The 25,914-nt window shown below is 38.1% G+C and overlaps 1 protein-coding gene and 1 long non-coding RNA gene across 10 annotated transcripts in view; both read left to right on the forward strand.

The window, feature by feature from the left end:
- The window catches only part of LOC118379311 (calpain-2 catalytic subunit-like), a 42,886-nt gene extending 37,867 nt beyond the window's left edge, over nt 1–5,019 (forward strand). Inside the window, exons 21-23 of the mRNA XM_052495462.1 lie at nt 1,052–1,168; nt 2,032–2,090; nt 4,664–5,019. Coding sequence (XP_052351422.1) covers nt 1,052–1,168; nt 2,032–2,090; nt 4,664–4,687 — 200 coding nt within the window. The 3' untranslated portion in view covers nt 4,688–5,019. The remainder of the gene's footprint in view (nt 1–1,051; nt 1,169–2,031; nt 2,091–4,663) is intronic.
- Nucleotides 5,020–5,103: 84 nt separating this feature from the next.
- On the forward strand, nt 5,104–6,449 carry LOC127915432 (uncharacterized). Of its 9 annotated transcripts, none has more exons than XR_008091246.1 (3): nt 5,104–5,786; nt 5,907–6,218; nt 6,403–6,449. It is a non-coding gene; the product is annotated as an uncharacterized LOC127915432 (long non-coding RNA). The 9 variants fall into 9 exon arrangements; XR_008091247.1 differs by lacking the exon at nt 6,403–6,449 and adding an exon at nt 6,265–6,316; XR_008091262.1 differs by lacking the exon at nt 6,403–6,449 and adding an exon at nt 6,265–6,316 and having other exon boundaries at nt 5,907–6,170.
- The last annotated feature ends 19,465 nt before the right edge of the window (nt 6,450–25,914 follow it).

Genomic DNA, 25,914 nt, shown 5'->3' on the forward strand with positions numbered 1-25,914 from the left:
ACCCCCTGTAGATAGACCAGGAACCCCCTGTAGATAGACCAGGTACCCCCTGTAGATAGACCAGGTACCCCCTGTAGATAGACCAGGAACCCCCTGTAGATAGACCAGGAACCCCCTGTAGATAGACCAGGTACCCCCTGTAGATAGGACAGGTACCCCTTGTAGATAGGACAGGTACCCCCTGTAGATAGACCAGGTACCCCCTGTAGATAGACCAGGAACCCCCTGTAGATAGACCAGTTACCCCCTGTAGATAGACCAGGTACCCCCTGTAGATAGACCAGGTACCCCCTGTAGATAGACCAGGTACCGCCTGTAGACGGGCCAGGTACCCCCTGTAGACGGGTCAGGTACCCCTGGAGACAGGTCCGGTACCCCCTGTAGATAGGCCAGGTACCCCCTGTAGATAGGCCAGGTACCCCCTGTAGATAGGACAGGTACCCCCTGTAGATAGGACAGGTACCCCCTGTAGATAGGACAGGTACCCCCTGTAGATAGGACAGGTACCCCCTGTAGATAGGACAGGTACCCCCTGTAGATAGGCCAGGTACCCCCTGTAGATAGACCAGGTACCCCCTGTAGATAGACCAGGTACCCCCTGTAGATAGACCAGGAACCCCCTGTAGATAGACCAGGTACCCCCTGTAGATAGACCAGGTACACCCTGTAGATAGACCAGGAACCCCCTGTAGATAGACCAGGAACCCCCTGTAGATAGACCAGGTACCCCCTGTAGATAGACCAGGTACCCCCTGTAGATAGACCAGTTACCCCCTGTAGATAGACCAGGTACCCCCTGTAGATAGACCAGTTACCCCCTGTAGATAGACCAGGTACCCCCTGTAGATAGACCAGGTACCCCCTGTAGATAGACCAGGTACCCCTTGTAGATAGACCAGGTACCCCCTGTAGATAGACCAGGAACCCCATGTAGATAGATTGACAACCATTGCTCTAGATGGTTACTGGGATGGTTACTGTATGTGGAATGTTATGTCCATATTAATATAATCTATTCATTGTATTTCTATGACCGTGTCCTTTTCCTCAGGCTTCCACATCAACAGTGCAGTGCTGCAGGTCATCGTGAATCGTTATGCCAGCGCCCACTATGCCATCGACTTTCACTGTTTCGTGGACTGTCTCATCAGAGTTGAAATGCTCTTCAGTAAGTCAATTCAACAAGAACGCAACTCTTCCATCAACATTGGGAAGCAAATAGAGAATATAAGACTACAAATGTATTCTACCGGCGGGGAAATTTCGGTTGCGGTTCTGTGAATACAAAACCCCCGCCATAATCAAGCAAAGATAAGGACATACAGTGTACAGATAATACGTTTGTCTGTTGCTTCCGGAACATCCTTCAAATGTTTGGCATCCTGGAACATCCTGAAAAAGTTTGGTATCCTGGAACATCCTGCAAATGTTTGGTATCCTGGAACACCCTGCAAAAGCTTGGCATCCTGCAAATGTTTGGTATCCTGGAACACCCTGCAAAAGTTTGGCATCCTGCAAATGTTTGGCATCCTGGAACACCCTGCAAATGTTTGGTATCCTGGAACATCCGGCAAATGTTTGGCATCCTGGAACATCCTGCAAATGTTTGGCATCCTGGAACATCCTGCAAAAGTTTGACATCATGGAACATCCTGCAAATGTTTGGCATCCTGGAACACCCTGCAAATGTTTGGCATCCTGGAACATCCTGCAAAAGTTTGACATCATGGAACACCCTGCAAATGTTTGGCATCCTGGAACACCCTGCAAATGTTTGGTATCCTGGAACATCCTGCAAATGTTTGGCATCCTGGAACACCCTGCACCTGTTTGGCATCCTGATACATCCTCCAAATGTTTGGTATCCTGGAACATCCTCCAAACCGTAGATGATATAGGTCCTTGAACAGTATGTCTCAGCAGGAAAAATAACTTGGATTTGACAGATTAGTTAATTGATTTGGTAATTGATCAATTCATTGAATATTGCATTGGATTTAATAACCTCTTTCTGTTTTGAATCCCAACCAGAGATGTTTAAAACTCTGGATACCAACGCCTCTGGGAAGATTGAGTTGGATGTGTCGCAAGTATGTACTTCTGTTAGTCTATTTCATTATATAGTACTGTGGTTTAACTCAATATGTTGGTCACCACTGTGCATGGAAGGAGGAATTGTCTCGCTAAACTCAACTGTTTACAGTAACAGATAGTATTTGGGTGCTGGGTTCAAAAGGTTAAAGAAAGAACCTGTAGTCACTGCCATATTGTTAAAGGAACAAACTGCCATATTGTTAAAGGAACAAACTGCCATATTGTTAAAGGAACAAACTGCCATATTGTTAAAGGAACAACCTGTAGTAACTGCCATATTGTTAAAGGAACAAACTGCCATATTGTTAAAGGAACAACCTGTAGTCACTGCCATATTGTTAAAGGAACAAACTGCCATATTGTTAATGGAACAACCTGTAGTAACTGCCATATTGTTAAAGGAACAAACTGCCATATTGTTAATGGAACAACCTGTAGTAACTGCCATATTGTTAAAGGAACAAACTGTAGTCACTGCCATATTGTTAAAGGAACAAACTGCCATATTGTTAAAGGAACAAACTGCCATATTGTTAATGGAACAAACTGCCATATTGTTAAAGGAACAAACTGTAGTCACTGCCATATTGTTAAAGGAACAAACTGCCATATTGTTAATGGAACAAACTGCCATATTGTTAATGGAACAAACTGTAGTCACTGCCATATTGTTAAAGGAACAAACTGCCATATTGTTAATGGAACAAACTGCCATATTGTTAATGGAACAAACTGCCATATTGTTAATGGAACAAACTGTAGTCACTGCCATATTGTTAAAGGAACAAACTGCCATATTGTTAAAGGAACAAACTGCCATATTGTTAATGGAACAAACTGCCATATTGTTAAAGGAACAAACTGTAGTCACTGCCATATTGTTAAAGGAACAAACTGCCATATTGTTAATGGAACAAACTGCCATATTGTTAATGGAACAAACTGCCATATTGTTAAAGGAACAAACTGTAGTCACTGCCATATTGTTAAAGGAACAAACTGCCATATTGTTAATGGAACAAACTGCCATATTGTTAAAGGAACAAACTGTAGTCACTGCCATATTGTTAAAGGAACAAACTGCCATATTGTTAATGGAACAAACTGCCATATTGTTAAAGGAACAAACTGTAGTCACTGCCATATTGTTAAAGGAACAAACTGCCATATTGTTAATGGAACAAACTGCCATATTGTTAAAGGAACAAACTGTAGTCACTGCCATATTGTTAAAGGAACAAACTGCCATATTGTTAAAGGAACAAACTGTAGTCACTGCCATATTGTTAAAGGAACAAACTGCCATATTGTTAAAGGAACAAACTGCCATATTGTTAAAGGAACAAACTGCCATATTGTTAATGGAACAAACTGCCATATTGTTAATGGAACAAACTGCCATATTGTTAATGGAACAACCTGTAGTCACTGCCATATTGTTAAAGGAACAAACTGCCATATTGTTAAAGGAACAAACTGCCATATTGTTAAAGGAACAAACTGTCATATTGTCAATGGAACAAACTGCCATATTGTTAATGGAACAAACTGCCATATTGTTAATGGAACAACCTGTAGTAACTGCCATATTGTTAAAGGAACAAACTGCCATATTGTTAAAGGAACAAACTGCCATATTGTTAATGGAACAAACTGCCATATTGTTAATGGAACAAACTGCCATATTGTTAATGGAACAAACTGCCATATTGTTAATGGAACAACCTGTAGTCACTGCCATATTGTTAAAGGAACAAACTGCCATATTGTTAAAGGAACAAACTGCCATATTGTTAAAGGAACAAACTGCCATATTGTTAAAGGAACAACCTGTAGTCACTGCCATATTGTTAAAGGAACAAACTGCCATATTGTTAAAGGAACAAACTGCCATATTGTTAAAGGAACAAACTGCCATATTGTTAAAGGAACAAACTGCCATATTGTTAAAGGAACAAACTGCCATATTGTTAAAGGAACAAACTGCCATATTGTTAAAGGAACAAACTGCCATATTGTTAAAGGAACAAACTGCCATATTGTTAAAGGAACAAACTGCCATATTGTTAAAGGAACAAACTGCCATATTGTTAAAGGAACAAACTGCCATATTGTTAAAGGAACAAACTGCCATATTGTTAAAGGAACAAACTGCCATATTGTTAAAGGAACAAACTGCCATATTGTTAAAGGAACAAACTGCCATATTGTTAAAGGAACAAACTGCCATATTGTTAAAGGAACAACCTGTAGTAACTGCCATATTGTTAAAGGAACAAACTGCCATATTGTTAAAGGAACAAACTGCCATATTGTTAAAGGAACAAACTGCCATATTGTTAAAGGAACAAACTGCCATATTGTTAAAGGAACAAACTGCCATATTGTTAAAGGAACAAACTGCCATATTGTTTAGGTTTGAATGTGCTCTGAAGAACCAGACGTCAGAGAAAAAGACGTGTTTTAGCAACAGTCTTCGTCAGCGTTTTCTCTACTGGTCACCCAGCTCGTGGACTGTGTGTCTGTTTGTTTCTTTGTCTGTCTGACTGGATTTGTTTTCTTTTTCCAGTGGCTGTGCCTGGCAATCAACTAAACTCCCCAACGCCAGGAGGGAATCAACTAGACTCCCCGACGCCAGGAGGGAATCAACTAGACTCCCCAACGCCAGTAGTGAATCAACTAGACTCCCCCAGTAGTGAATCAACTAGACTCCCCCAGTAGTGATAGCTGATGCTATAAAAGAGATCATGGTTTTTGAGATTAAAGATTTTTTTCGTCTAATTAAATTTTCTTCTGTGATATTGTCACATTTCTAGGAACATTTCAAGTTCTAGTTTTGCACTAACTTTGAATATGGTTACTCATAAATACTTGCTCATTCTGTATGGGACATTAGTAAACTATTAAAAAAACGGGTTCGCTGTACGGGTGTTTGTTTTTCTATTTAAAAAAGTCCTGATTATCTGGTCACACACTAGAAAACTGATCATCCACACAAAATAATTATTGGTAACAATTTATTTGAATGGTAATGAACCATTTATAATGGCATTTACAAACAGTTAGCTCACCATTTATAAATTATAACTACCACATTTGTAAATGTTACAAAGGTAGTGATGCACACATTTAGATAAAATGTTCCATATAATTTCCTTAAACATCCTGTGTTTATTCTTTCACCATTGATAGGTCATTGTATTTAACCATTGATAGGTCACTGTATTTCACCATTGATAGGTCATTGTATTTCACCATTGATAGGTCACTGTATTTCACCATTGATAGGTCACTGTATTTTACCATTGATAGGTCACTGTATTTCACCATTGATAGGTCACTGTATTTTACCATTGATAGGTCACTGTATTTCACCATTGATAGGTCATTGTATCACCATTGATAGGTCACTGTATTTAACCATTGATAGGTCATTGTATTTCACCATTGATAGGTCATTGTATCACCATTGATAGGTCACTGTATTTTACCATTGATAGGTCACTGTATTTCACCATTGATAGGTCATTGTATTTAACCATTGATAGGTCATTGTATTTCACCATTGATAGGTCATTGTATTTCACCATTGATAGGTCACTGTATTTCACCATTGATAGGTCACTGTATTTCACCATTGATAGGTCATTGTATTTCACCATTGATAGGTCACTGTATTTCACCATTGATAGGTCATTGTATTTCACCATTGATAGGTCATTGTATTTCACCATTGATAGGTCATTGTATTTCACCATTGATAGGTCACTGTATTTTACAATTGATAGGTCATTGTATTTAACCATTGATAGGTCACTGTATTTCACCATTGATAGGTCATTGTATTTCACCATTGATAGGTCATTGTATTTAACCATTGATAGGTCATTGTATTTCACCATTGATAGGTCATTGTATTTCACCATTGATAGGTCACTGTATTTCACCATTGATAGGTCACTGTATTTCACCATTGATAGGTCACTGTATTTCACCATTGATAGGTCATTGTATTTCACCATTGATAGGTCACTGTATTTCACCATTGATAGGTCACTGTATTTCACCATTGATAGGTCATTGTATTTAACCATTGATAGGTCATTGTATTTCACCATTGATAGGTCATTGTATCACCATTGATAGGTCACTGTATTTTACCATTGATAGGTCACTGTATTTCACCATTGATAGGTCACTGTATTTCACCATTGATAGGTCATTGTATCACCATTTATAGGTCACTGCATTTCACCATTGATAGGTCATTGTATCACCATTGATAGGTCATTGTATCACCATTGATAGGTCATTGTATTTCACCATTGATAGGTCATTGTAAGACCCTAAGGGGTATCAGGCTGAACCTTACATGTACCTATGCTAGTTAGAGGTGGAAACGTCCTGTCCCTCAACCCCTCCCATCTAGTCAGGGTTGGGGAGTAAATTACTACATTTAATTTGATTTCTAAAATACTTTAGAAAAACTAGATGATTACTTTAAAATTCATAAAGGATGTTCGCGGGGGAAAAAAATACAGTATGAAACCTTTCTGTTTCCTCAATGACATTCAAATCTGCATAAAAAAAAGGTGCAAGTTAAAGTTAGTTCTGCCCAGGGGCGTCGCCAGAGTTTCATAACATGGTTCAGCCCTGCTCTGTACAGTCCTGTTCAAACAGTAGGCCTATATTTACCTACTCACCTGTTCCTTCCTCTACCTGTCCTGTAATGTCTCTATATTCACCTGTTCCTTCTCTACCTGTCCTGTAATGTCTCTATATTCACCTGTCCTGTAATATCTCTATATTCACCTGTTCCTTCTCTACCTGTCCTGTAATGTCTCTATATTCACCTGTCCTGTAATGTCTCTATATTCACCTGTCCTGTAATGTCTCTATATTCACCTGTTCTGTAATGTCTCTATATTCACCTGTTCCTTCCTCTACCTGTCCTGTAATGTCTCTATATTCACCTGTCCTGTAATGTCTCTATATTCACCTGTTCTGTAATGTCTCTATATTCACCTGTTCCTTCTCTACCTGTCCTGTAATGTCTCTATATTCACCTGTTCCTTCTCTACCTGTCCTGTAATGTCTCTATATTCACCTGTTCCTTCTCTACCTGTTCTGTAATGTCTCTATATTCACCTGTTCTGTAATGTCTCTATATTCACCTGTTCCTTCCTCTACCTGTCCTGTAATGTCTCTATATTCACCTGTCCTGTAATGTCTCTATATTCACCTGTTCCTTCTCTACCTGTCCTGTAATGTCTCTATATTCACCTGTTCTGTAATGTCTCTATATTCACCTGTTCTGTAATGTCTCTATATTCACCTGTTCCTTCTCTACCTGTCCTGTAATGTCTCTATATTCACCTGTTCTGTAATATCTCTATATTCACCTGTTCCTTCTCTACCTGTTCTGTAATGTCTCTATATTCACCTGTCCTGTAATGTCTCTATATTCACCTGTTCTGTAATGTCTCTATATTCACCTGTTCCTTCTCTACCTGTTCTGTAATGTCTCTATATTCACCTGTTCTGTAATGTCTCTATATTCACCTGTTCCTTCTCTACCTGTTCTGTAATGTCTCTATATTCACCTGTTCCTTCTCTACCTGTCCTGTAATGTCTCTATATTCACCTGTCCTGTAATGTCTCTATATTCACCTGTTCTGTAATGTCTCTATATTCACCTGTTCCTTCTCTACCTGTCCTGTAATGTCTCTATATTCACCTGTTCTGTAATGTCTCTATATTCACCTGTTCTGTAATGTCTCTATATTCACCTGTTCCTTCTCTACCTGTCCTGTAATGTCTCTATATTCACCTGTTCTGTAATATCTCTATATTCACCTGTTCCTTCTCTACCTGTTCTGTAATGTCTCTATATTCACCTGTTCTGTAATGTCTCTATATTCACCTGTTCTGTAATGTCTCTATATTCCTTTCCTTCTACCTGTTCTGTAATGTCTCTATATTCACCTGTCCTGTAATGTCTCTATATTCACCTGTTCTGTAATGTCTCTATATTCACCTGTTCCTTCTCTACCTGTCCTGTAATGTCTCTATATTCACCTGTTCTGTAATGTCTCTATATTCACCTGTTCCTTCTCTACCTGTTCTGTAATGTCTCTATATTCACCTGTTCCTTCCTCTACCTGTCCTGTAATGTCTCTATATTCACCTGTCCTGTAATGTCTCTATATTCACCTGTTCTGTAATGTCTCTATATTCACCTGTTCCTTCTCTACCTGTCCTGTAATGTCTCTATATTCACCTGTTCTGTAATGTCTCTATATTCACCTGTTCCTTCTCTACCTGTCCTGTAATGTCTCTATATTCACCTGTCCTGTAATGTCTCTATATTCACCTGTCCTGTAATGTCTCTATATTCACCTGTTCTGTAATGTCTCTATATTCACCTGTTCCTTCTCTACCTGTCCTGTAATGTCTCTATATTCACCTGTTCTGTAATGTCTCTATATTCGCCTGTTCCTTCTCTACCTGTCCTGTAATGTCTCTATATTCACCTGTCCTGTAATGTCTCTATATTCACCTGTCCTGTAATGTCTCTATATTCACCTGTTCTGTAATGTCTCTATATTCACCTGTTCCTTCTCTACCTGTTCTGTAATGTCTCTATATTCACCTGTCCTGTAATGTCTCTATATTCACCTGTCCTGTAATGTCTCTATATTCACCTGTCCTGTAATGTCTCTATATTCACCTGTTCTGTAATGTCTCTATATTCACCTGTTCCTTCTCTACCTGTTCTGTAATGTCTCTATATTCACCTGTCCTGTAATATCTCTATATTCACCTGTCCTGTAATGTCTCTATATTCACCTGTCCTGTAATGTCTCTATATTCACCTGTTCTGTAATGTCTCTATATTCACCTGTTCCTTCTCTACCTGTTCTGTAATGTCTCTATATTCACCTGTCCTGTAATGTCTCTATATTCACCTGTTCTGTAATATCTCTATATTCACCTGTTCCTTCTCTACCTGTCCTGTAATGTCTCTATATTCACCTGTCCTGTAATATCTCTATATTCACCTGTTCCTTCTCTACCTGTTCTGTAATGTCTCTATATTCACCTGTTCTGTAATATCTCTATATTCACCTGTTCCTTCTCTACCTGTCCTGTAATGTCTCTATATTCACCTGTTCTGTAATGTCTCTATATTCACCTGTCCTGTAATGTCTCTATATTCACCTGTCCTGTAATGTCTCTATATTCACCTGTCCTGTAATGTCTCTATATTCACCTGTCCTGTAATGTCTCTATATTCACCTGTTCCTTCTCTACCTGTTCTGTAATGTCTCTATATTCACCTGTCCTGTAATGTCTCTATATTCACCTGTCCTGTAATGTCTCTATATTCACCTGTCCTGTAATGTCTCTATATTCACCTGTCCTGTAATGTCTCTATATTCACCTGTCCTGTAATGTCTCTATATTCACCTGTCCTGTAATGTCTCTATATTCACCTGTCCTGTAATGTCTCTATATTCACCTGTCCTGTAATGTCTCTATATTCACCTGTCCTGTAATGTCTCTATATTCACCTGTTCTGTAATGTCTCTATATTCACCTGTTCCTTCTCTACCTGTCCTGTAATGTCTCTATATTCACCTGTTCCTTCTCTACCTGTTCTGTAATGTCTCTATATTCACCTGTCCTGTAATGTCTCTATATTCACCTGTTCCTTCTCTACCTGTTCTGTAATGTCTCTATATTCACCTGTTCTGTAATGTCTCTATATTCACCTGTTCCTTCTCTACCTGTCCTGTAATGTCTCTATATTCACCTGTTCTGTAATGTCTCTATATTCACCTGTTCCTTCTCTACCTGTCTGTAATGTCTCTATATTCACCTGTTCCTTCTCTAATGTCTCTATATTCACCTGTATTCACCTGTCCTGTAATGTCTCTATATTCACCTGTTCTGTAATGTCTCTATATTCACCTGTTCCTTCTCTACCTGTTCTGTAATGTCTCTATATTCACCTGTTCACCTGTTCTGTAATGTCTCTATATTCACCTGTTCTGTAATGTCTCTATATTCACCTGTCCTGTAATGTCTCTATATTCACCTGTTCTGTAATGTCTCTATATTCACCTGTTCCTTCTCTACCTGTTCTGTAATGTCTCTATATTCACCTGTTCCTGTAATGTCTCTATATTCACCTGTTCCTGTAATGTCTCTATATTCACCTGTTCCTTCTCTGTCCTGTAATGTCTCTATATTCACCTGTTCTGTAATGTCTCTATATTCACCTGTTCCTTCTCTACCTGTTCTGTAATGTCTCTATATTCACCTGTCCTGTAATGTCTCTATATTCACCTGTCCTGTAATGTCTCTATATTCACCTGTTCTGTAATGTCTCTATATTCACCTGTTCCTTCTCTACCTGTCCTGTAATGTCTCTATATTCACCTGTCCTGTAATGTCTCTATATTCACCTGTTCCTTCTCTACCTGTTCTGTAATGTCTCTATATTCACCTGTTCTGTAATGTCTCTATATTCACCTGTTCCTTCTCTACCTGTCCTGTAATGTCTCTATATTCACCTGTCCTGTAATGTCTCTATATTCACCTGTTCCTTCTCTACCTGTTCTGTAATGTCTCTATATTCACCTGTCCTGTAATGTCTCTATATTCACCTGTTCTGTAATGTCTCTATATTCACCTGTTCCTTCTCTACCTGTTCTGTAATGTCTCTATATTCACCTGTTCCTTCTCTACCTGTTCTGTAATGTCTCTATATTCACCTGTCCTGTAATGTCTCTATATTCACCTGTTCTGTAATGTCTCTATATTCACCTGTTCCTTCTCTACCTGTTCTGTAATGTCTCTATATTCACCTGTTCTGTAATGTCTCTATATTCACCTGTTCCTTCTCTACCTGTTCTGTAATGTCTCTATATTCACCTGTCCTGTAATGTCTCTATATTCACCTGTTCTGTAATGTCTCTATATTCACCTGTTCCTTCTCTACCTGTTCTGTAATGTCTCTATATTCACCTGTTCCTTCTCTACCTGTTCTGTAATGTCTCTATATTCACCTGTTCTGTAATGTCTCTATATTCACCTGTTCCTTCTCTACCTGTTCTGTAATGTCTCTATATTCACCTGTTCCTTCTCTACCTGTTCTGTAATGTCTCTATATTCACCTGTCCTGTAATGTCTCTATATTCACCTGTTCTGTAATGTCTCTATATTCACCTGTTCCTTCTCTACCTGTTCTGTAATGTCTCTATATTCACCTGTTCTGTAATGTCTCTATATTCACCTGTTCCTTCTCTACCTGTTCTGTAATGTCTCTATATTCACCTGTTCTGTAATGTCTCTATATTCACCTGTTCCTTCTCTACCTGTCCTGTAATGTCTCTATATTCACCTGTTCCTTCTCTACCTGTTCTGTAATGTCTCTATATTCACCTGTTCTGTAATGTCTCTATATTCACCTGTTCTGTAATGTCTCTATATTCACCTGTTCTGTAATATCTCTATATTCACCTGTTCCTTCTCTACCTGTTCTGTAATGTCTCTATATTCACCTGTTCTGTAATGTCTCTATATTCACCTGTTCTGTAATGTCTCTATATTCACCTGTTCCTTCTCTACCTGTTCTGTAATGTCTCTATATTCACCTGTTCTGTAATGTCTCTATATTCACCTGTTCCTTCTCTACCTGTCCTGTAATGTCTCTATATTCACCTGTTCTGTAATGTCTCTATATTCACTGTCCTGTAATGTCTCTATATTCACCTGTTCCTTCTCTACCTGTCCTGTAATGTCTCTATATTCACCTGTTCTGTAATGTCTCTATATTCACCTGTTCTGTAATGTCTCTATATTCACCTGTTCCTTCTCTACCTGTCCTGTAATGTCTCTATATTCACCTGTTCTGTAATGTCTCTATATTCACCTGTTCTGTAATGTTCTCTATATTCACCTGTTCTGTTCCTTCTATATTCTACCTGTTCTGTAATGTCTCTATATTCACCTGTTCTGTAATGTCTCTATATTCACCTGTTCCTTCTCTACCTGTTCTGTAATGTCTCTATATTCACCTGTTCTGTAATGTCTCTATATTCACCTGTCCTGTAATGTCTCTATATTCACCTGTTCCTTCTCTACCTGTCCTGTAATGTCTCTATATTCACCTGTTCTGTAATGTCTCTATATTCACCTGTTCCTTCTCTACCTGTCCTGTAATGTCTCTATATTCACCTGTTCTGTAATGTCTCTATATTCACCTGTTCTGTAATATCTCTATATTCACCTGTTCCTTCTCTACCTGTTCTGTAATGTCTCTATATTCACCTGTTCTGTAATGTCTCTATATTCACCTGTCCTGTAATGTCTCTATATTCACCTGTCCTGTAATATCTCTATATTCACCTGTTCCTTCTCTACCTGTTCTGTAATGTCTCTATATTCACCTGTTCTGTAATGTCTCTATATTCACCTGTCCTGTAATGTCTCTATATTCACCTGTTCTGTAATGTCTCTATATTCACCTGTTCCTTCTCTACCTGTTCTGTAATGTCTCTATATTCACCTGTTCTGTAATGTCTCTATATTCACCTGTCCTGTAATATCTCTATATTCACCTGTTCTGTAATGTCTCTATATTCACCTGTTCTGTAATGTCTCTATATTCACCTGTTCCTTCTCTACCTGTTCTGTAATGTCTCTATATTCACCTGTTCTGTAATGTCTCTATATTCACCTGTTCCTTCTCTACCTGTTCTGTAATGTCTCTATATTCACCTGTTCTGTAATGTCTCTATATTCACCTGTTCCTTCTCTACCTGTTCTGTAATGTCTCTATATTCACCTGTTCTGTAATGTCTCTATATTCACCTGTTCCTTCTCTACCTGTTCTGTAATGTCTCTATATTCACCTGTTCCTTCTCTACCTGTTCTGTAATGTCTCTATATTCACCTGTTCTGTAATGTCTCTATATTCACCTGTCCTGTAATGTCTCTATATTCACCTGTTCTGTAATGTCTCTATATTCACCTGTTCCTTCTCTACCTGTTCTGTAATGTCTCTATATTCACCTGTTCCTTCTCTACCTGTTCTGTAATGTCTCTATATTCACCTGTTCTGTAATGTCTCTATATTCACCTGTCCTGTAATGTCTCTATATTCACCTGTTCTGTAATGTCTCTATATTCACCTGTCCTGTAATGTCTCTATATTCACCTGTTCTGTAATGTCTCTATATTCACCTGTTCCTTCTCTACCTGTTCTGTAATGTCTCTATATTCACCTGTTCCTTCTCTACCTGTTCTGTAATGTCTCTATATTCACCTGTTCTGTAATGTCTCTATATTCACCTGTTCCTTCTCTACCTGTTCTGTAATGTCTCTATATTCACCTGTTCCTTCTCTACCTGTTCTGTAATGTCTCTATATTCACCTGTTCCTTCTCTACCTGTCCTGTAATGTCTCTATATTCACCTGTTCTGTAATGTCTCTATATTCACCTGTTCTGTAATGTCTCTATATTCACCTGTTCCTTCTCTACCTGTTCTGTAATGTCTCTATATTCACCTGTTCCTTCTCTACCTGTTCTGTAATGTCTCTATATTCACCTGTTCTGTAATGTCTCTATATTCACCTGTTCCTTCTCTACCTGTTCTGTAATGTCTCTATATTCACCTGTTCCTTCTCTACCTGTCCTGTAATGTCTCTATATTCACCTGTTCTGTAATGTCTCTATATTCACCTGTTCTGTAATGTCTCTATATTCACCTGTTCCTTCTCTACCTGTTCTGTAATGTCTCTATATTCACCTGTCCTGTAATGTCTCTATATTCACCTGTTCCTTCTCTACCTGTTCTGTAATGTCTCTATATTCACCTGTTCTGTAATGTCTCTATATTCACCTGTTCCTTCTCTACCTGTTCTGTAATGTCTCTATATTCACCTGTCCTGTAATGTCTCTATATTCACCTGTCCTGTAATATCTCTATATTCACCTGTTCCTTCTCTACCTGTCCTGTAATGTCTCTATATTCACCTGTCCTGTAATATCTCTATATTCACCTGTTCCTTCTCTACCTGTTCTGTAATGTCTCTATATTCACCTGTTCTGTAATGTCTCTATATTCACCTGTTCTGTAATGTCTCTATATTCACCTGTTCTGTAATGTCTCTATATTCACCTGTTCCTTCTCTACCTGTTCTGTAATATCTCTATATTCACCTGTTCCTTCTCTACCTGTTCTGTAATGTCTCTATATTCACCTGTTCTGTAATGTCTCTATATTCACCTGTTCCTTCTCTACCTGTTCTGTAATGTCTCTATATTCACCTGTTCCTTCTCTACCTGTTCTGTAATGTCTCTATATTCACCTGTTCCTTCTCTACCTGTTCTGTAATGTCTCTATATTCACCTGTTCTGTAATGTCTCTATATTCACCTGTTCCTTCTCTACCTGTTCTGTAATGTCTCTATATTCACCTGTTCCTTCTCTACCTGTTCTGTAATGTCTCTATATTCACCTGTTCTGTAATGTCTCTATATTCACCTGTCCTGTAATGTCTCTATATTCACCTGTTCCTTCTCTACCTGTTCTGTAATGTCTCTATATTCACCTGTTCTGTAATGTCTCTATATTCACCTGTCCTGTAATGTCTCTATATTCACCTGTCCTGTAATATCTCTATATTCACCTGTTCCTTCTCTACCTGTTCTGTAATGTCTCTATATTCACCTGTCCTGTAATATCTCTATATTCACCTGTTCCTTCTCTACCTGTTCTGTAATGTCTCTATATTCACCTGTTCTGTAATGTCTCTATATTCACCTGTCCTGTAATGTCTCTATATTCACCTGTCCTGTAATATCTCTATATTCACCTGTTCCTTCTCTACCTGTCCTGTAATGTCTCTATATTCACCTGTCCTGTAATATCTCTATATTCACCTGTTCCTTCTCTACCTGTTCTGTAATGTCTCTATATTCACCTGTTCTGTAATGTCTCTATATTCACCTGTCCTGTAATGTCTCTATATTCACCTGTTCCTTCTCTACCTGTTCTGTAATGTCTCTATATTCACCTGTTCTGTAATGTCTCTATATTCACCTGTTCTGTAATGTCTCTATATTCACCTGTCCTGTAATGTCTCTATATTCACCTGTTCCTTCTCTACCTGTCCTGTAATGTCTCTATATTCACCTGTTCTGTAATGTCTCTATATTCACCTGTCCTGTAATGTCTCTATATTCACCTGTTCCTTCTCTACCTGTCCTGTAATGTCTCTATATTCACCTGTTCTGTAATATCTCTATATTCACCTGTTCCTTCTCTACCTGTTCTGTAATGTCTCTATATTCACCTGTTCTGTAATATCTCTATATTCACCTGTTCTGTAATATCTCTATATTCACCTGTTCCTTCTCTACCTGTTCTGTAATGTCTCTATATTCACCTGTTCCTTCTCTACCTGTTCTGTAATGTCTCTATATTCACCTGTCCTGTAATGTCTCTATATTCACCTGTTCTGTAATGTCTCTATATTCACCTGTTCCTTCTCTACCTGTTCTGTAATGTCTCTATATTCACCTGTTCCTTCTCTACCTGTTCTGTAATGTCTCTATATTCACCTGTTCCTTCTCTACCTGTTCTGTAATGTCTCTATATTCACCTGTTCTGTAATGTCTCTATATTCACCTGTTCTGTAATGTCTCTATATTCACCTGTTCCTTCTCTACCTGTTCTGTAATGTCTCTATATTCACCTGTTCTGTAATGTCTCTATATTCACCTGTTCCTTCTCTACCTGTTCTGTAATGTCTCTATATTCACCTGTCCTGTAATATCTCTATATTCACCTGTTCCTTCTCTACCTGTCCTGTAATGTCTCTATATTCACCTGTCCTGTAATATCTCTATATTCACCTGTTCCTTCTCTACCTGTTCTGTAATGTCTCTATATTCACCTGTTCTGTAATGTCTCTATATTCACCTGTTCCTTCTCTACCTGTTCTGTAATGTCTCTATATTCACCTGTCCTGTAATGTCTCTATATTCACCTGTTCTGTAATATCTCTATATTCACCTGTTCCTTCTCTACCTGTTCTGTAATGTCTCTATATTCACCTGTTCTGTAATATCTCTATATTCACCTGTTCCTTCTCTACCTGTTCTGTAATGTCTCTATATTCACCTGTTCCTTCTCTACCTGTTCTGTAATGTCTCTATATTCACCTGTTCTGTAATGTCTCTATATTCACCTGTTCTGTAATGTCTCTATATTCACCTGTTCCTTCTCTACCTGTCCTGTAATGTCTCTATATTCACCTGTCCTGTAATATCTCTATATTCACCTGTTCCTTCTCTACCTGTTCTGTAATGTCTCTATATTCACCTGTTCCTTCTCTACCTGTCCTGTAATGTCTCTATATTCACCTGTCCTGTAATATCTCTATATTCACCTGTTCCTTCTCTACCTGTTCTGTAATGTCTCTATATTCACCTGTTCTGTAATGTCTCTATATTCACCTGTTCTGTAATGTCTCTATATTCACCTGTTCTGTAATGTCTCTATATTCACCTGTTCCTTCTCTACCTGTTCTGTAATGTCTCTATATTCACCTGTCCTGTAATGTCTCTATATTCACCTGTTCCTTCTCTACCTGTTCTGTAATGTCTCTATATTCACCTGTCCTGTAATGTCTCTATATTCACCTGTTCTGTAATGTCTCTATATTCACCTGTTCCTTCTCTACCTGTTCTGTAATGTCTCTATATTCACCTGTTCTGTAATATCTCTATATTCACCTGTTCCTTCTCTACCTGTTCTGTAATGTCTCTATATTCACCTGTCCTGTAATGTCTCTATATTCACCTGTTCTGTAATGTCTCTATATTCACCTGTTCCTTCTCTACCTGTTCTGTAATGTCTCTATATTCACCTGTTCTGTAATGTCTCTATATTCACCTGTTCCTTCTCTACCTGTTCTGTAATGTCTCTATATTCACCTGTTCTGTAATGTCTCTATATTCACCTGTTCTGTAATGTCTCTATATTCACCTGTTCCTTCTCTACCTGTTCTGTAATGTCTCTATATTCACCTGTTCTGTAATGTCTCTATATTCACCTGTTCCTTCTCTACCTGTTCTGTAATGTCTCTATATTCACCTGTCCTGTAATGTCTCTATATTCACCTGTTCCTTCTCTACCTGTTCTGTAATGTCTCTATATTCACCTGTTCCTTCTCTACCTGTTCTGTAATGTCTCTATATTCACCTGTTCTGTAATGTCTCTATATTCACCTGTTCCTTCTCTACCTGTTCTGTAATGTCTCTATATTCACCTGTTCTGTAATGTCTCTATATTCACCTGTTCCTTCTCTACCTGTTCTGTAATGTCTCTATATTCACCTGTTCCTTCTCTACCTGTTCTGTAATGTCTCTATATTCACCTGTTCTGTAATGTCTCTATATTCACCTGTTCCTTCTCTACCTGTTCTGTAATGTCTCTATATTCACCTGTTCTGTAATGTCTCTATATTCACCTGTTCCTTCTCTACCTGTTCTGTAATGTCTCTATATTCACCTGTCCTGTAATGTCTCTATATTCACCTGTTCTGTAATGTCTCTATATTCACCTGTTCCTTCTCTACCTGTTCTGTAATGTCTCTATATTCACCTGTTCTGTAATGTCTCTATATTCACCTGTCCTGTAATGTCTCTATATTCACCTGTTCCTTCTCTACCTGTTCTGTAATGTCTCTATATTCACCTGTTCTGTAATGTCTCTATATTCACCTGTTCCTTCTCTACCTGTCCTGTAATGTCTCTATATTCACCTGTCCTGTAATGTCTCTATATTCACCTGTTCCTTCTCTACCTGTTCTGTAATGTCTCTATATTCACCTGTTCTGTAATGTCTCTATATTCACCTGTCCTGTAATGTCTCTATATTCACCTGTTCCTTCTCTACCTGTTCTGTAATGTCTCTATATTCACCTGTTCTGTAATGTCTCTATATTCACCTGTCCTGTAATGTCTCTATATTCACCTGTTCTGTAATGTCTCTATATTCACCTGTCCTGTAATGTCTCTATATTCACCTGTTCTGTAATGTCTCTATATTCACCTGTCCTGTAATGTCTCTATATTCACCTGTCCTGTAATGTCTCTATATTCACCTGTTCCTTCTCTACCTGTTCTGTAATGTCTCTATATTCACCTGTTCTGTAATGTCTCTATATTCACCTGTCCTGTAATGTCTCTATATTCACCTGTTCCTTCTCTACCTGTTCTGTAATGTCTCTATATTCACCTGTTCTGTAATGTCTCTATATTCACCTGTTCTGTAATGTCTCTATATTCACCTGTTCCTTCTCTACCTGTTCTGTAATGTCTCTATATTCACCTGTTCTGTAATGTCTCTATATTCACCTGTCCTGTAATGTCTCTATATTCACCTGTTCCTTCTCTACCTGTTCTGTAATGTCTCTATATTCACCTGTTCTGTAATGTCTCTATATTCACCTGTCCTGTAATGTCTCTATATTCACCTGTTCCTTCTCTACCTGTTCTGTAATGTCTCTATATTCACCTGTTCTGTAATGTCTCTATATTCACCTGTCCTGTAATGTCTCTATATTCACCTGTCCTGTAATGTCTCTATATTCACCTGTTCTGTAATGTCTCTATATTCACCTGTCCTGTAATGTCTCTATATTCACCTGTCCTGTAATGTCTCTATATTCACCTGTTCTGTAATGTCTCTATATTCACCTGTTCCTTATTCTTCTCTACCTGTTCTGTAATGTCTCTATATTCACCTGTTCCTTCTCTACCTGTTCTGTAATGTCTCTATATTCACCTGTTCTGTAATGTCTCTATATTCACCTGTCCTGTAATGTCTCTATATTCACCTGTCCTGTAATATCTCTATATTCACCTGTTCCTTCTCTACCTGTTCTGTAATGTCTCTATATTCACCTGTTCTGTAATATCTCTATATTCACCTGTTCCTTCTCTACCTGTTCTGTAATGTCTCTATATTCACCTGTTCTGTAATGTCTCTATATTCACCTGTCCTGTAATGTCTCTATATTCACCTGTCCTGTAATGTCTCTATATTCACCTGTTCCTTCTCTACCTGTTCTGTAATGTCTCTATATTCACCTGTTCTGTAATGTCTCTATATTCACCTGTTCTGTAATGTCTCTATATTCACCTGTTCCTTCTCTACCTGTTCTGTAATGTCTCTATATTCACCTGTTCTGTAATGTCTCTATATTCCTTCTCTACCTGTTCTGTAATATCTCTATATTCACCTGTTCCTTCCTCTACCTGTCCTGTAATGTCTCTATATTCACCTGTTCCTTCTCTACCTGTTCTGTAATGTCTCTATATTCACCTGTTCCTTCCTCTACCTGTCCTGTAATGTCTCTATATTCACCTGTTCCTTCTCTACCTGTTCTGTAATGTCTCTATATTCACCTGTTCTGTAATGTCTCTATATTCACCTGTCCTGTAATGTCTCTATATTCACCTGTTCCTTCTCTACCTGTTCTGTAATGTCTCTATATTCACCTGTTCTGTAATGTCTCTATATTCACCTGTTCTGTAATGTCTCTATATTCACCTGTTCTGTAATGTCTCTATATTCACCTGTCCTGTAATGTCTCTATATTCACCTGTTCTGTAATGTCTCTATATTCACCTGTTCTGTAATGTCTCTATATTCACCTGTCCTGTAATGTCTCTATATTCACCTGTTCCTTCTCTACCTGTTCTGTAATGTCTCTATATTCACCTGTTCTGTAATGTCTCTATATTCACCTGTCCTGTAATGTCTCTATATTCACCTGTTCCTTCTCTACCTGTTCTGTAATGTCTCTATATTCACCTGTTCTGTAATGTCTCTATATTCACCTGTTCTGTAATGTCTCTATATTCACCTGTTCCTTCTCTACCTGTTCTGTAATGTCTCTATATTCACCTGTTCTGTAATGTCTCTATATTCACCTGTCCTGTAATGTCTCTATATTCACCTGTTCCTTCTCTACCTGTTCTGTAATGTCTCTATATTCACCTGTTCTGTAATGTCTCTATATTCACCTGTTCTGTAATGTCTCTATATTCACCTGTTCCTTCTCTACCTGTTCTGTAATGTCTCTATATTCACCTGTTCTGTAATGTCTCTATATTCACCTGTCCTGTAATGTCTCTATATTCACCTGTCCTGTAATGTCTCTATATTCACCTGTTCTGTAATGTCTCTATATTCACCTGTCCTGTAATGTCTCTATATTCACCTGTTCCTGTAATGTCTCTATATTCACCTGTTCTGTAATGTCTCTATATTCACCTGTTCCTTCTCTACCTGTTCTGTAATGTCTCTATATTCACCTGTTCCTTCTCTACCTGTTCTGTAATGTCTCTATATTCACCTGTTCTGTAATGTCTCTATATTCACCTGTCCTGTAATGTCTCTATATTCACCTGTCCTGTAATGTCTCTATATTCACCTGTTCCTGTAATGTCTCTATATTCACTGTTCTGTAATGTCTCTATATTCACCTGTTCTGTAATATCTCTATATTCACCTGTTCCTTCTCTACCTGTCCTGTAATATCTCTATATTCACCTGTCCTGTAATGTCTCTATATTCACCTGTCCTGTAATGTCTCTATATTCACCTGTTCTGTAATGTCTCTATATTCACCTGTTCCTTCTCTACCTGTTCTGTAATGTCTCTATATTCACCTGTTCTGTAATGTCTCTATATTCACCTGTTCTGTAATATCTCTATATTCACCTGTTCCTTCTCTACCTGTTCTGTAATGTCTCTATATTCACCTGTTCTGTAATGTCTCTATATTCACCTGTTCCTTCTCTACCTGTTCTGTAATGTCTCTATATTCACCTGTTCCTTCTCTACCTGTTCTGTAATGTCTCTATATTCACCTGTTCCTTCTCTACCTGTTCTGTAATGTCTCTATATTCACCTGTTCCTGTACCTGTCCTGTAATGTCTCTATATTCACCTGTTCCTTCTCTACCTGTTCTGTAATGTCTCTATATTCACCTGTTCTGTAATGTCTCTATATTCACCTATTCCTTTCTCTACCTGTTCTGTAATGTCTCTATATTCACCTGTTCCTTCTCTACCTGTTCTGTAATGTCTCTATATTCACCTGTTCCTTCTCTACCTGTTCTGTAATGTCTCTATATTCACCTGTTCCTTCTCTACCTGTTCTGTAATGTCTCTATATTCACCTGTTCTGTAATGTCTCTATATTCACCTGTTCCTTCTCTACCTGTCCTGTAATGTCTCTATATTCACCTGTTCCTTCTCTACCTGTTCTGTAATGTCTCTATATTCACCTGTTCTGTAATGTCTCTATATTCACCTGTTCCTTCTCTACCTGTTCTGTAATGTCTCTATATTCACCTGTTCTGTAATGTCTCTATATTCACCTGTTCCTTCTCTACCTGTTCTGTAATGTCTCTATATTCACCTGTTCTGTAATGTCTCTATATTCACCTGTTCCTTCTCTACCTGTTCTGTAATGTCTCTATATTCACCTGTTCTGTAATGTCTCTATATTCACCTGTTCCTTCTCTACCTGTTCTGTAATGTCTCTATATTCACCTGTTCCTGTAATGTCTCTATATTCACCTGTTCTGTAATGTCTCTATATTCACCTGTCCTGTAATGTCTCTATATTCACCTGTCCTGTAATGTCTCTATATTCACCTGTTCCTGTAATGTCTCTATATTCACCTGTCCTGTAATGTCTCTATATTCACCTGTTCCTGTCTCTACCTGTCCTGTAATGTCTCTATATTCACCTGTTCTGTAATGTCTCTATATTCACCTGTCCTGTAATGTCTCTATATTCACCTGTCCTGTAATGTCTCTATATTCACCTGTCCTGTAATGTCTCTATATTCACCTGTCCTGTAATGTCTCTATATTCACCTGTCCTGTAATGTCTCTATATTCACCTGTCCTGTAATGTCTCTATATTCACCTGTCCTGTAATGTCTCTATATTCACCTGTCCTGTAATGTCTCTATATTCACCTGTCCTGTAATATCTCTATATTCACCTGTCCTGTAATGTCTCTATATTCACCTGTTCCTTCTCTACCTGTTCTGTAATGTCTCTATATTCACCTGTTCCTTCTCTACCTGTCCTGTAATGTCTCTATATTCACCTGTTCTGTAATGTCTCTATATTCACCTGTTCTGTAATGTCTCTATATTCACCTGTCCTGTAATGTCTCTATATTCACCTGTTCTGTAATGTCTCTATATTCACCTGTTCTGTAATGTCTCTATATTCACCTGTTCCTTCTCTACCTGTTCTGTAATGTCTCTATATTCACCTGTTCCTTCTCTACCTGTTCTGTAATGTTCTATATTCACCTGTCCTGTAATGTCTCTATATTCACCTGTTCTGTAATGTCTCTATATTCACCTGTCCTGTAATGTCTCTATATTCACCTGTTCTGTAATGTCTCTATATTCACCTGTTCTGTAATGTCTCTATATTCACCTGTTCTGTAATGTCTCTATATTCACCTGTCCTGTAATGTCTCTATATTCACCTGTTCCTTCTCTACCTGTTCTGTAATGTCTCTATATTCACCTGTTCTGTAATGTCTCTATATTCACCTGTCCTGTAATGTCTCTATATTCACCTGTTCCTTCTCTACCTGTTCTGTAATGTCTCTATATTCACCTGTTCTGTAATGTCTCTATATTCACCTGTTCCTTCTCTACCTGTTCTGTAATGTCTCTATATTCACCTGTTCTGTAATGTCTCTATATTCACCTGTTCCTTCTCTACCTGTTCTGTAATGTCTCTATATTCACCTGTTCCTTCTCTACCTGTTCTGTAATGTCTCTATATTCACCTGTTCTGTAATGTCTCTATATTCACCTGTTCCTTCTCTACCTGTTCTGTAATGTCTCTATATTCACCTGTCCTGTAATGTCTCTATATTCACCTGTTCCTTCTCTACCTGTTCTGTAATGTCTCTATATTCACCTGTTCCTTCTCTACCTGTTCTGTAATGTCTCTATATTCACCTGTTCTGTAATGTCTCTATATTCACCTGTTCCTTCTCTACCTGTCCTGTAATGTCTCTATATTCACCTGTTCCTTCTCTACCTGTTCTGTAATGTCTCTATATTCACCTGTTCCTTCTCTACCTGTTCTGTAATGTCTCTATATTCACCTGTTCTGTAATGTCTCTATATTCACCTGTTCCTTCTCTACCTGTTCTGTAATGTCTCTATATTCACCTGTTCTGTAATGTCTCTATATTCACCTGTTCCTTCTCTACCTGTTCTGTAATGTCTCTATATTCACCTGTTCCTTAATGTCTCTACACTGTTCTGTAATGTCTCTATATTCACCTGTTCCTTGTCTCTACCTGTTCTGTAATGTCTCTATATTCACCTGTTCTGTAATGTCTCTATATTCACCTGTTCCTTCTCTACCTGTTCTGTAATGTCTCTATTCATTTCACCTGTTCTGTAATGTCTCTATATTCACCTGTTCTGTAATGTCTCTATATTCACCTGTTCTGTAATGTCTCTATATTCACCTGTTCTGTAATGTCTCTATATTCACCTGTTCTGTAATGTCTCTATATTCACCTGTTCTGTAATGTCTCTATATTCACCTGTTCTGTAATGTCTCTATATTCACCTGTTCTGTAATGTCTCTATATTCACCTCTCTATGTTCTGTAATGTCTCTATATTCACCTGTTCTGTAATGTCTCTATATTCACCTGTTCCTTCTCTACCTGTTCTGTAATGTCTCTATATTCACCTGTTCTGTAATGTCTCTATATTCACCTGTTCCTTCTCTACCTGTTCTGTAATGTCTCTATATTCACCTGTTCCTTCTCTACCTGTTCTGTAATGTCTCTATATTCACCTGTTCTGTAATGTCTCTATATTCACCTGTTCTGTAATGTCTCTATATTCACCTGTTCCTTCTCTACCTGTTCTGTAATGTCTCTATATTCACCTGTTCCTTCTCTACCTGTTCTGTAATGTCTCTATATTCACCTGTTCTGTAATGTTCTGTATTCATATTCACCTGTTCTGTAATGTCTCTATATTCACCTGTTCTGTAATGTCCTGTTCTGTAATTCTCTATATTCACTGTTCCTTCTCTACCTGTTCTGTAATGTCTCTATATTCACCTGTTCTGTAATGTCTCTATATTCACCTGTTCTGTAATGTCTCTATATTCACCTGTTCCTTCTCTACCTGTCCTGTAATGTCTCTATATTCACCTGTTCTGTAATGTCTCTATATTCACCTGTTCCTTCTCTACCTGTTCTGTAATGTCTCTATATTCACCTGTTCCTTCTCTACCTGTTCTGTAATGTCTCTATATTCACCTGTTCCTGTAATGTCTCTATATTCACCTGTTCCTTCTCTACCTGTTCTGTAATGTCTCTATATTCACCTGTTCCTTCTCTACCTGTTCTGTAATGTCTCTATATTCACCTGTTCTGTAATGTCTCTATATTCACCTGTTCCTTCTCTACCTGTTCTGTAATGTCTCTATATTCACCTGTTCCTTCTCTACCTGTTCTGTAATGTCTCTATATTCACCTGTTCTGTAATGTCTCTATATTCACCTGTTCCTTCTCTACCTGTTCTGTAATGTCTCTATATTCACCTGTTCTGTAATGTCTCTATATTCACCTGTTCTGTAATGTCTCTATATTCACCTGTTCCTTCTCTACCTGTTCTGTAATGTCTCTATATTCACCTGTTCCTTCTCTACCTGTTCTGTAATGTCTCTATATTCACCTGTTCTGTAATGTCTCTATATTCACCTGTTCTGTAATATCTCTATATTCACCTGTTCCTTCTCTACCTGTTCTGTAATGTCTCTATATTCACCTGTTCCTTTCTACCTGTTCTGTAATGTCTCTATATTCACCTGTTCTGTAATGTCTCTATATTCACCTGTTCTGTAATGTCTCTATATTCACCTGTTCTGTAATGTCTCTATATTCACCTGTTCTGTAATGTCTCTATATTCACCTGTCCTGTAATGTCTCTATATTCACCTGTTCTGTAATGTCTCTATATTCACCTGTCCTGTAATGTCTCTATATTCACCTGTTCCTTCTCTACCTGTTCTGTAATGTCTCTATATTCACCTGTCCTGTAATGTCTCTATATTCACCTGTTCTGTAATGTCTCTATATTCACCTGTTCTGTAATGTCTCTATATTCACCTGTTCCTTCTCTACCTGTTCTGTAATGTCTCTATATTCACCTGTCCTGTAATGTCTCTATATTCACCTGTTCCTTCTCTACCTGTTCTGTAATGTCTCTATATTCACCTGTTCTGTAATGTCTCTATATTCACCTGTTCTGTAATATCTCTATATTCACCTGTTCCTTCTCTACCTGTCCTGTAATGTCTCTATATTCACCTGTTCCTTCTCTACCTGTTCTGTAATGTCTCTATATTCACCTGTTCTGTAATGTCTCTATATTCACCTGTCCTGTAATGTCTCTATATTCACCTGTTCTGTAATGTCTCTATATTCACCTGTCCTGTAATGTCTCTATATTCACCTGTCCTGTAATGTCTCTATATTCACCTGTCCTGTAATGTCTCTATATTCACCTGTTCCTTCTCTACCTGTTCTGTAATGTCTCTATATTCACCTGTTCTGTAATGTCTCTATATTCACCTGTTCCTTCTCTACCTGTTCTGTAATGTCTCTATATTCACCTGTTCCTTCTCTACCTGTTCTGTAATGTCTCTATATTCA

This window comes from Oncorhynchus keta, chromosome 3, assembly GCF_023373465.1.
Source record: "Oncorhynchus keta strain PuntledgeMale-10-30-2019 chromosome 3, Oket_V2, whole genome shotgun sequence".
In the NCBI taxonomy this organism is placed as follows: Eukaryota; Metazoa; Chordata; class Actinopteri; order Salmoniformes; family Salmonidae; genus Oncorhynchus; species Oncorhynchus keta.